Source organism: Crotalus tigris, unplaced genomic scaffold, assembly GCF_016545835.1.
Source record: "Crotalus tigris isolate CLP2741 ecotype Arizona unplaced genomic scaffold, ASM1654583v1 scf7180000017775.1145084777:2100578, whole genome shotgun sequence".
Taxonomy (NCBI): Eukaryota; Metazoa; Chordata; class Lepidosauria; order Squamata; family Viperidae; genus Crotalus; species Crotalus tigris.
Window position 1 is genome coordinate 1,759,629 of NW_024096626.1, and position 12,144 is coordinate 1,771,772.

At 37.6% G+C, this 12,144-nt stretch overlaps 1 protein-coding gene across 7 annotated transcripts in view; it reads right to left on the minus strand.

The window, feature by feature from the left end:
- Positions 1-216: 216 nt before the first annotated feature.
- Positions 217-12,144, minus strand: part of SRGAP1 (SLIT-ROBO Rho GTPase activating protein 1) — a 219,668-nt gene continuing 207,740 nt past the window's right edge. For all 7 annotated transcript variants that reach the window (XM_039342206.1, XM_039342208.1, XM_039342212.1 and 4 more), the window contains 4 exons: positions 7,036-7,216; positions 6,116-6,250; positions 5,451-5,796; positions 217-1,014 (listed from right to left, as the gene is read on the minus strand). In XM_039342206.1, coding sequence (XP_039198140.1) covers positions 637-1,014; positions 5,451-5,796; positions 6,116-6,250; positions 7,036-7,216 — 1,040 coding nt within the window. In that variant the 3' untranslated portion in view covers positions 217-636. The remainder of the gene's footprint in view (positions 1,015-5,450; positions 5,797-6,115; positions 6,251-7,035; positions 7,217-12,144) is intronic.

The window sequence follows — 12,144 nt, forward strand, 5'->3', positions numbered from 1 at the left end:
AGGGAATAAAAACCAAACACCCACCCTACCCCATCCCCACTACCAATCCTCAACAGAAATGCTCACAACAATGAAAACCTCCAACAGGAGGAAGAGCGCAGCGGGTGGGCAGGCAGGCGTCTTGCTCAGCTGTGGCTTGGGGGGCACTTTTTTCAGTGCCATTGTAACTTCGAATAGTCACTAAGCAAACTGTTGTAAGTTGAGGACTATCTGTACTACTCACTTTTTCTTTTCTTTTTTTTTTGGTCATCATGTTTTTGACACCTTGCTAGGTGGCTGGTGGTACTCGGATATTACCATATCCTAAAAGTGGTAGAATGGGTGAAAAGGTTGAAAAGCCCTCTGCTAAACTACACCCCCCAACCCAATCTAATCAAGCTCAGCATGCTGTAAAAATGCACTCACTGAGTCTTTAACTGTATTAAGCATATATTGCAAATGTAGACACCGAATGCTCCAGTTTAAAAATTGAACCCAACTTCTAATAAATACCCATGCTAAAGTAGATAGCTTGAGACTTTAACATTTAAAAAATGAATCTCTCCTTTCCTAAATATATAATAATATACTGGAATTCAGACAACTATCATGGATACATTCTTTTGGTAGTTCACTCCGCATTTGGTTTCTTGGGTTCTACATCGTGCAAGACTTGTCAGCTGGGCCTTGGGAAGGAGAAGAGGGGCCTATGCTTGGGTTTGTTTTTGGAAGAACTACTGGCTTTGGTCTCAGTGCAGGTGGCTTCAGCTGCACGCCCATTCTTGGTGTCACCATTGGCTTGAAGGTACTCATAGTATCACTGGAAGAACTAGTGCTACGGCGAATCTGAGGCTCGGCATTTCTTAAAATGATATTGTGAAGAGGACTCAAAGATTCTGTTGAGGTCGTGTTGGTGGGAGAATTCTTCATTTGTTCTAAGGTATCAAGGACAACATCTGGAGCATGTTTTGCAGAACTCTGGCGTTCCAGTTCCCGAAGTTCATTTAGAGCCGTATTCATTGTTTCTTCAATATCCTATTATAAGGGAAAAACAAATATGTTGACAATTACTATAGAAATAGGAAATTCAAGCTTTGTAAATATTCTTTACTTTTATATGAAGCAACAGAGATACATGTAAATCCTTGATTTGCATTTGCATAAATGTGTGTGTACCTTGAATTATCCATACAGATCATATACAAAATACAATTCAATTGTATTGAATTGCATTCAATTCAAGTGATAATGATTCTGAAAGGAAAGAGAACTGAAAGAAGAAGAAAGGACACCCCAAGCAGACAGTTAAAAAGCTTAACTGAGAAAGAGAACAGATAAATGTTCATGGAAGACAAAGGAAGAAGGATATATTTATTTCATTTTATTTAAAATTGGCTTTGTGAATTAAACTGAAAACAGGTTTAGCACTGTTTACTCACAGCAAGGTACTACCAGGTGATTCCTGACTGGATGAAATACAATACTGATGCTTTGATCAAAGTAAAAGTCTGAGGACCTTTATCTCAGCTTTATCTTTAGTGTTATATTTGGGAAGGATGAGATAGGGACAGCTTTTCAAATTTAAAAGACTGACATTATAAAAGCATTTTCAAAACTTATGTAAGAAGGCACGAATATGCATGCATGTGCATAAACTAAAGTCAACATTGGAGAACAATTGGAGCTAACACAATTGTACAATGATTTTCTGCAAAGCATTATATGTACAATTTGGATCAGAACCGTACTTGCTGTAACAGCAAAATATTGAGAGCACAATATTAAAAGCTGAATTTTGTACCAAAAAAGAGTTTTCTTACAGACATTTATGGAATACTTGAATAAAATTTAGGCACTAATGACATATTTTTATATAATAAAAATGGCAATCAATGAATGGCAATTAAAAGATCTTAGCAAATAGTCTGTTTTTAACAATATTTGATCAAATTCTGTCTGTTCTTTATAAAATCCCGTTGTCTTTGCATCTTTTCCATATCTCGTTTGGATATGGCCACCATGCTAAGTCAAAACCTAGTCATTGTAAATTTTGTCTTTCAATTTTCCTTCATTGTCCAAAATATCTTTATAAGTAACAACTTTGTCATAGTTAATTAAATTTGGGTAAGCAAAAGCTTCCATTGTTGAAAGCCATTCAGGTAGTTTAATATAAATTTTCTGATTTATTCTTTCCCATTCTAGAAGAAGTACATTCCTTATAAAATGGTTTTGAAAGTATCTCTATGTTTTATTTTTCCCGTACCATAGGAAGGCATGCCAACCAATTTGTAGGCCATGCCCCTCTAGGTACAATAGTCTTTTATTTCTCAGCGTTATCTATTCTTTAAGCCATGGCAAGATGACTGCTTGGTAATATAGCCTCCAGTCTGGGAGTCCAAATCCTCCACTATCTTTAGCTTCTTGTAGCATTTTCACTTTAACTTGTGCTTTCTTCTCTTGCCAAATAAATCTCAAAATTGTTGCATTTAAGTCATCAAAAAAGACTTTTACCAATTTTACAGGAATCATTTGAAATAGGAAGAGTACTTTTGGTAAAATATTCATTTTCACTGTGGCTATTCTTCCCAACAATGACAATTGAAGATTTTTCCACTTTTCCAAGTCCAATTTTATTTGTTTCAACAATCTTTCATAGTTGTTTTCTTTTAATGTTATACATCTTGCTGTTAAATAGATTCCTAAATACTTAACTTTCTTAACTGTTTGTAAGTTTGTCTTTTTTGTAAGTTGAGTTTTCTGCTTGTCTGTTAAGTTATTTGTTAATACTTTAGTCTTTTCTCTATTTATTTTCAAACCTGCCATTAATGGCAATTAAAAGATCTTAGCAAATAGTAATGCAGCTATACAAATATGGACAAGAAATTCAGAACTAAGCTACAATTCAGAGAAGCTGAACAGTTGCTAGAGAATGGTTTATTATATGCCATCAAGTCATTTTCAACTTCTAGCAACCACACAGATAGATTTTGTTTGTGACAATCTATCCCTAACTTGTCTTTTCAAGTCTCCCAATGGTGCACTCATCGTTACTGTAACTGAGTACATCCATCTTGCTGCTGGTTGTCCTCTTCTCTTTTGTTCCACCTTTCCCAGCAATAGAACACTTTCCAGAGAGCTGACTCTTTGCATAATTTGTCCAAAACAGGATAATTTAGACCCTGGTCATTTGGACCTCAAATGAGAACTTTTTTTTTTAATTGAAAATTTTTAAAGTTTTACAATAAAATACTCCCCTCCTCCCACCCCCCTCACCCTCCCCCCTCCTTCCCAGAGCTGAATACAGGGTTAAAAAGAACAAAAAACATATAGCTTAAATGAACATCAAGCAATTATACTTACATCCAAAAAACAAAATTTTAAATACTTTAACTCCAGTACATAAAAACAGAGATTCTAACCATTACCCTTAAACATAGGTTATTCAAAAGCTAAGTAATACTTTCTAATCTCATATTTATTCTGTATAAAATTCACCCATCTTTTCCACACCAAAATATATTTCTCTTGCGATTGGTCTTTCAAATAAGCCAAAATTTTTGCCATTTCAGATAAATAAGAAACTTTAAGAAACCATTCTTCTAAAGTAGGCAAAGAGTCCTTCTTCCAATATTGCCCAATCAGCAACCTTGCCGCGGTAATTAAATTCAACATTAAAATAATTTCTTTATCATCACAATCAACAATAATACCTAACAAAAACAATTGTGGTGTAAATTTTATCCTTCTATTAAAAATCTTCTGAATAATCCACCAAATCTTAATCCAAAAAGCCTTTATATTTCTACATGACCACCAAATATGATAGTATGTTGCATCCAAACAACCACATCTCCAACATTTAGGCTGCACATTTGGATACATACGAGACATCTTTTGTGGATCAAGGTGCCACTTGTAAAACATTTTATAAAAATTTTCTCGTAGATTTTGAGCTTGAGTAAATTTGACATTCCTCACCCAGATTATCTCCCATGTATCTAATAAAATCGGCTCATCAAAATTTTGAGCCCATTTAACCATACAATCTTTAACTAATTCTGTTTCTGAATCCAGTTCCACCAAAACACTATAAACTCTTTTTATATGAGTTTGACTTTGATCTTTAATTTGTTTCATCAAATTCGTATCCTCCCTGATAAAACCCACTTTTTGATCTATTCTCCACCTTTCTAATAATTGCCTATACTGGAACCAAGAATAATTAATATTTTCTTGCGCTAATTCGTCCATAGATTTTAATTGCCAATTATTCCCATCCCAATTAAGCAATTGTTTATAAGAAATACTATCCATTTTCACTCCTTTCCTTATCCCTTCTATTGCATGCCCTGGAAATCCTCACAACGGTATTCTAGAATCTGATCTATAATATTTCTTCAAACACGCAATAAAGCAATTCTTAAGATATGGGACTTAAAAACCCTATCCACCTTTTTATTATAAATTAAATACGCGTGCCATCCAAATAATAGATCCCATCCTTCCAAAAAAAGTGTATTTAAATTTGTTAAGTTGATCCAATCACTAATCAATGTTAAAACCACCGCATCATAATACAATTTCAAATTCGGCACCTTGAGTCCACCTCTCTCTCGAACATCTTGTATAATTTTAAGCTTTACTCTTGGTTTTTTCCCCGCCCAAATGAATTTATTGATACCCTTCTGCCATTCTTCTAAATTTGACTCTTTCTTTAAAATAGGTATGATTTGAAACAAAAAAAAGGAATTTTGGCAGAACATTCATTTTAACTGCAGCAATTCTCCCTAACAAAGATAATTGCAATTTTTTCCAATCATTCAAATCCTTCTGTATTTTAAACCATAACATTTCATAATTATTTTTATACAATTTTACATTAGAAGCAGTTATATAAAGACCTCAAATGAGAACTTTTGAGATGATTTGTTCAATGATGCATCAGCTTGTTTTCTTAGGTGTCCACAGTATTCTCAGGAGTCTTCTCTAACACCAAGGGAGTCAACATTCTTCCTACTCTACTTGTTTAAAGTCCAACTTTCACTTTCATAGTATCCCAGAGAATACCATGGCTTGCCGTTCTGATCTTTATAGGTATAGACATATAACGGTATTTGAATATCTTTTCCAAGGCCTTTACGACTCCCCTACCAAATGCTTGAGTGCAATGAATTTCTTGACTGCTTGTTCTTTACTTATGAAGGTTGATTTTAAAAGGAAGGAACTATTCACTCAAACCTATTTACAAAATGCTGATAATATAATGCAGCCTTCCCTAACTTGGCATCCTCTGGATGTGCTGGAATTTCAACTCTTAGAACTCCTAATCAACATACCTGCTCTACCCTCCCACCACCCAATTAGGGGATTTTCACCCCAACATATCTGAAGGGATTTATGATGATGAAAAGAGATATATTGCCTGATAACAATTCACCTCCCCCAATTGTTTGTATGTTAACAATATATACCTGAACAATTGACTCTGGGTCAAGTGGTTTGTGGTCATTGAAAACAGGATACTGGCCAGATGAGGTTGATCTTCTAATTGGAGGGCTGTCACTTTTTTTCAGAGATTCATGTCTACTAATATTGGTGAGGCTGCTGTGGCCAGGTTTCCGTCTCCTTTCTGGGCTATCTGTTATGAGGCCGTGGTTCTGAAGGACAGTTCGAGAAGTAGCATGGCTTGCCATACTGGAGGAAACTAATTCCACTGAGGAATTAGTAGGGCCATGTGGTGTATGAACTGGACAGTGTCCATCACTGGTCCTGCCAGGACGTCTGCCAGAAAGTGGGATTTCAGATCTCTTGCGCTGCCTGCAAGGCAAAAGGAAATTTCAGAAGACAAAATAAAGAATGCATAAATAATTTTTTCAAAACCCTCCCACACCTGGCAATGATGCTGCAGCATGATGATTTAAATTCAGAATTTGAACTCAGAAAGTTGCCCTTTCAAATATTATCTTATACATGACTAGTCATTATTACTTAATTTCCAAGTTCTATGTGTAACAAAAATGATATATATTACAGGCATTAGCGACTACTATATGTGAGGAAAAATAGGTTTTAATATTTTGAAGTGCAATATAAATGAAACAGATTCAATTAATGACAAATAATTGATTATATTTACCTTCCTAGATATACTTCAGAATTCAAATCTGTTGATGAACTCATATCTTTGGGATAAGATTTGTCTTCAAGTATTGGCCCACTGCTGGTTTCACTATCTGCTTTTTGGCTCAGTGTATCCGAGAATGTATCATCCCTAAACATTAAAAAAAACAAACTTATTTTGCAAAATTAGGGTATATAACTTTAAAACAAGAGAAGTATCTTTTTTTTTCAGTCCCGGTTTTTATATCCCTTTATTTCCATCTATATTCTCGTCACTAACAACTGTTTTGCAAGGAGAAACAACGGGAGCCGAAGATACACTTATATAGTGATGTTATCATACAAATACTGTGACATGCATACTTGCATCAGAGATTAGGATACATCATGGCAGTATTTGTATGATGACATCTTTGTGTTTGTGTCATTTTCCAGTGATTGTAGTTTGTTGTAGTTGCCATTGTTATAGTTACTGTTTTCAGAGGCATTTGTTACATGCATAATCAAACATTGACCAATACATGGCTATTAGCAATCTCTGGCTAGAGCAGTTTTCAAATCAATAATTAGTTTCTAGATACAGCCTTCATTTTAGATGCCTGCCTAAATGATGATTAAATTCAAAATAATACAATTGTTTATTAATTGTTGAGTAAATAAGTTATAACTTCAAATTAGCCTTATAGGAAGGCTGATGTTAAGGGACAGCAAACTAACTAAAATTAAAATTACAGAACAGGAAATATATTATCTTATATTTATGACAGAATGGCTGGGAGAGAGTAATCCTTAGCTGCACTTGCAACAGTTGAACTGTAAATATTTCTGATATCCTGTATTTTGGAATTTAGAATCTGTAGATCTTCTCCCACCAGTGGAAAATGCTGGTTTGAAAAGAGTACCTCTAGAATTACAATACAATTAGCTGTTTCTTACATATCTTGAACCACTATGTATTGGTGGGGTACAAGGCCATCAATTCCGTTATGTCTTCCTTCCCACCAATCATCAGAAGCTCGATGATATAAAAGTAGTGAGGCTCCTTTCTTAAAAGAGAGTTCTCGTGCAGATCTTCCAACATAGTCAAATTTAGCTATAGCTTCTATTGGATCACATTCTGTGAAAGACAATTGACAAGACTTTAAAAATAGCTTATAACACCAAGGGATATGAGTACATAATATAAATTAGCAAAGCTGAATGAAGAAACTATTATTCAAATGGTACATTGTAGGACCCAATAATCTTTGAGGAATAAAGCTATCTTGCTAGGACTAAAGAACTCTTTTTCATGAAATTACCTTATACAAAACTATAGTAAGACACCTTGAAATATTGTACATAGTTCTGGTCACCGTACTTAAGAATTTATTACAGTTGTAAAACAGCTAAAAAGCACAATCAAGAAGACTAGAGAACCAGAATATCTATCCTATCAGGAGAGATCAACCAATTGTGGCTCTTCAGATTGGACTGAAGAAAAAAGAAAATAACATTGAGATATACCACCATGCATAATATTGAGAGAAAGTTGTCTTTCTTCCACTCTTACAGTGTTATAACTTGAGGTTAACAACTGAAAACAAATGAGGACAGATTTAGAACTGACAGAAGGAAATTTTGTTGTTAATTGCGAAGTCGTGTCCGACCCATCGCGACCCCATGGACAACGTTCCTCCAGGTCTTCCTGTCCTCTACCATCTTCTGGAGTCCATTTAAGTTCACACCTACTGCTTCAGTGACTCCATCCAGCCATCTCATTCTCTGTCGTCCCCTTCTTCTATTGCCCTCAATCTTTCCCAGCATTAGGCCCTTCTCCAGTGAGTCCTTCCTTCTCATTAGGTGGCCAAAGTATTTGAGTTTCAACTTCAGGATCTGGCCTTCTAAAGAGCAGTCAGGGTTGATCTCTTCTAGGACTGACCGGTTTGAACGCCTTGCAGTCCAAGGGACTCGCAGGAGTCTTCTCCAGCACCATAGTTCAAAGGCCTCAATTCTTTTGCGCTCAGCCTTTCTTATGGTCCAACTTTCACAGCCATACATTGCAACTGGGAAAACCATGGCCTGGACTATACGCACTTTTGTTGGCAGGGTGATGTCTCTGCTTTTTAGTATGCTGTCTAGATTTGCCATAGCTTTCCTCCCCAGGAGCAAGTGTCTTTTAATTTCTTGGCTGCAGTCCCCATCTGAGGTGATCTTTGAGCCCAGAGAAATAAAATCTGTCACTACCTCCATTTCTTCCCCATCTATTTGCCAGGAATTGAGAGGGCCGGATGCCATGATTTTGGTTTTCTTAATGTTGAGTTTCAAGCCAACTTTTGCACTCTCCTTCTTCACCCGCATCAAGAGGCTCTTTAGTTCCTCTTCACTTTCTGCCATTAGAGTGGTATCATCTGCATATCTTAGGTTGTTGATATTTCTCCCGGCAATCTTAATTCCAACTTTTGATTCATCTAGCTCTGCCTTTCTCATGATGTGCTCTGCATATAAGTTAAATAGGCAGGGCGACAGTATACAGCCTTGCCGGACTCCTTTTCCAATTTTGAACCAATCAGTGGTTCCGTGTCCAGTTCTCACTGTTGCTTCTTGACCCGCGTATAGGTTTCTCAAGAGACAAATGAGATGGTCTGGTACTCCCATCTCTTTAAGAACTTGCCACAATTTGTTGTGATCCACACAATCAAAGGCTTTTGCATAGTCAATGAAGCAGAAGTAGATGTTTTTCTGGAACTCCCTAGCTTTCTCCATGATCCAGCGTATGTTGGCAATTTGATCTCTAGTTCTCTGCCTCTTCGAAATCCTGCCTGTACTTCTGGTAGTTCTCGATCTACATACTGCTGGAGTCTAGCTTGTAGGATTTTAAGCATAACTTTACTAGCATGTGAAATGAGTGCAATGGTGCGATAGTTAGAACATTCTTTGGCATTGCCTTTCTTTGGAATTGGAATGTAAACTGACCTTTTCCAATCCTGTGGCCACTGTTGAGTTTTCCAAATTTGCTGGCAAATTGAGTGTAGCACTTTTACTGCATCGTCTTTTAAGATTTTGAATAGCTCAGCTGGAATACTGTCACCTCCACTAGCTTTGTTGTTGCTCAGATTTTCTAAGGCCCATTTCACTTCACATTCTAGGAGGATGTCTGGTTCGAGGTCAGTGACCATCTCATTGTGGTTATCTGGGATGTTAAGCTCATTCTTGTATAGTTCTTCTGTGTAGTTTTGCCATCTATTCTTAATCTCTTCTGCCTCTGTTAGGTCTCTGCCATTTTGGTCCTTTATCATGCCCATCTTTGCATGAAACGTTCCCTTCATATCTCCAATTTTCTTGAAGAGATCTCTGGTCCTCCCTATTCTGTTGTTTTCTTCTATTTCTTTGCACTGTTCATTTAAGAAGGCATTCTTATCTCTTCTAGCTATTCTCTGGAATTCTGCATTCAATTGGGTGTATCTTTCTCTTTCTCCTTTGCCTTTCACTTCCCTTCTTTCCTCAGCTATTTGCAAAGCTTCCTCAGATAGCCATTTTGCTTTCTTGCATTTCTTTTTCTTTGGGATGGTTTTAGTTGCTACCTCTTGTACAATGTTGCGAACTTCCATCCATAGTTCTTCAGGCACTCTGTCTATCAGATCTAATTCCTTAAATCTATTTGTCACCTCTACTGTATATTCATCAGGAATATGATTTAGTTCATACCTGAGTGGCCTAGTGCTTTTCCCTACTTTTTTCAATTTAAGCCTAAATTTTGCAATGAGAAGCTCATGATCTGAGCCACAGTCAGCTCCTGGTCTTGTTTTTACTGACTGTATAGAGCTTCTCCATCTTTGGCTGCAGAGCACATAGTCAATCTGATTTCTATGTTGACCGTCTGGTGATGTCCATGTGTAGAGCCGTCTCTTGGGTTGTTGGAAAAGAGTGTTTGTTATGACCATCGTATTCTCTTGACAAAATTCTATCAGCCTGTGCCCTGCTTCATTTTGTACTCCAAGGCCAAACTTGCCTGTTATTCCGGTTATCTTTTGGCTTCCTACCTTAGCATTCCAATCCCCCATGATGATAAGGACATCATTTTTGGTGTTAATTCTATAAGGTGCTGTAGGGCTTCATAGAACCGGTCAATTTCATCCTCTTCAGCACCAGTGGTTGGGGCATAGATTTGGACTACTGTGATATTGAATGGTTTGCCTTGGATTCGAATTGAGATCATTCTGTCATTTTGGGGATTGTATCCCAGTATTGCTTTTCCTATTCTTTTATTGACTATGAAGGCTACTCCATTTCTTCTGAGGGATTCTTGCCCACAGTAGTATACCTGATGGTCATCTGAGTTAAATTCACCCATTCCTGTCCATTTTAGTTCGCTGATTCCTAAGATGTCGATGTTCAGTCTTGTCATCTCTTTTTTGACTACGTCTAGCTTGCCTTGATTCATGGATCTTACATTCCAGGTTCCTATGGAGAAAAAATCTTTACAGCATCGGACTTTCCTTTCACCACCAGATATATCCACAGCTGAGCGTCCTTTCGGCTTTGGCCCAGTCGCTTCATTCTTTCTGGCGCTACTAGTACTAGTCCTCTGCTCTTCCCCAGTAGCATATTGGACACCTTCCGACCTGAGGGGCTCATCTTCCAGCGTCATATCTTTTTGCCTTTTAGTACTGTCCATGGGGTTTTCATGGCAAAGATACTGGAGTGGTTTGCCATTTCCTTCTCCAGTGGATCACATTTTGTCAGAACTCTCTGCTATAACCTGTCCATCTTGGGTGGCCCTGCACGGCATAGCTTATAGCTTCATTGAGTTACGCAAGCCCCTTCGCCACGACAAGGCAGTAATCCATAAAGGGGGACAGAAGGAAATACTCTTTTATAAAATAAAATAGCAAAATTCACTGCCACCAGTCATGATAATAGCAATTTGGTTTACTTTAAAAAGGGTCTGGGCAGAGTCATGGAGGATCAAGCAAATAGGACTTACAATACTATGTATGTGAATTACTTCTTAAATCCTAATCAGTATGTCTTTAATACTAGTTGCAGGAAAACATAGGTTTAAATGGGTCTTCACTCTCTAGTTCAGGCTTTTTCCAATCTGGCTGGCCGCAGAATAATTGCCTATATTCTGTAGATCTATGCTGTGATCCACCAAGCTCTTATGAAAAATCTTACTCATACATACAGTGGGGCAAAAAAGTATTTAGTCAGCCACCAATTGTGCAAGTTCTCCTACTTAAAAAGATAAGAGAAGCCTGTAATTGTCATCATAGTAGACCTCAACTATGAGAGACAAAATGAGAAAACAAATCCAGACAATCACATTGTCTGATTTGGAAAGAATTTATTTGCAAATTATGGTGGAAAATAAATATGTGGTCAATATCAAAAGTTTATCTCAATACTTTGTTATATATCCTTTGTTGGCAATGACAGAGGTCAAACGTTTTCTGTAAGTCTTCACAAGGTTGGCACACACTGTTGCTGTATGTTGGCCCATTCCTCCATGCAGATCTCCTCTAGAGCAGTGATGTTTCGGGGCTGTTACTGGGCAACACGGACTTTCAACTCCCTCCAAAGGTTTTCTATGGGGTTGAGAACTGGAGACTGGCTAGGCCACTCCAGGACCTTGAAATGCTTCTTACGAAGCCACTCCTTCGTTGCCCGGGCGGTGTGTTTGGGATCATTGTCATGCCACATTTCATCTTCAATGCCCTTGCTGATGGAAGGAGGTTTGCACTCAAAATCTCACAATACATGGCCCCATTCGTTCTTTCCTGTACACGGATCAGTCATCCTGGTCCCTTTGCAGAGAAACAGCCCCAAAGCATGATGTTGCCACCCCCATGCTTCACAGTAGGTATGATGTTCTTTGGATGCAACTCAGCATTCTCTCTCCTCCAAACACGACGAGTTGTGTTTCTACCAAACAGTTCTACTTTGGTTTCATCTGACCATAGGACATTCTCCCAATCCTCTTCTGGATCATCTAAATGCTCTCTAGCAAACTTCAGACGGGCCCGGACATGTACTGGCTTAAGCAGGGGGACACGTCTGGCACTG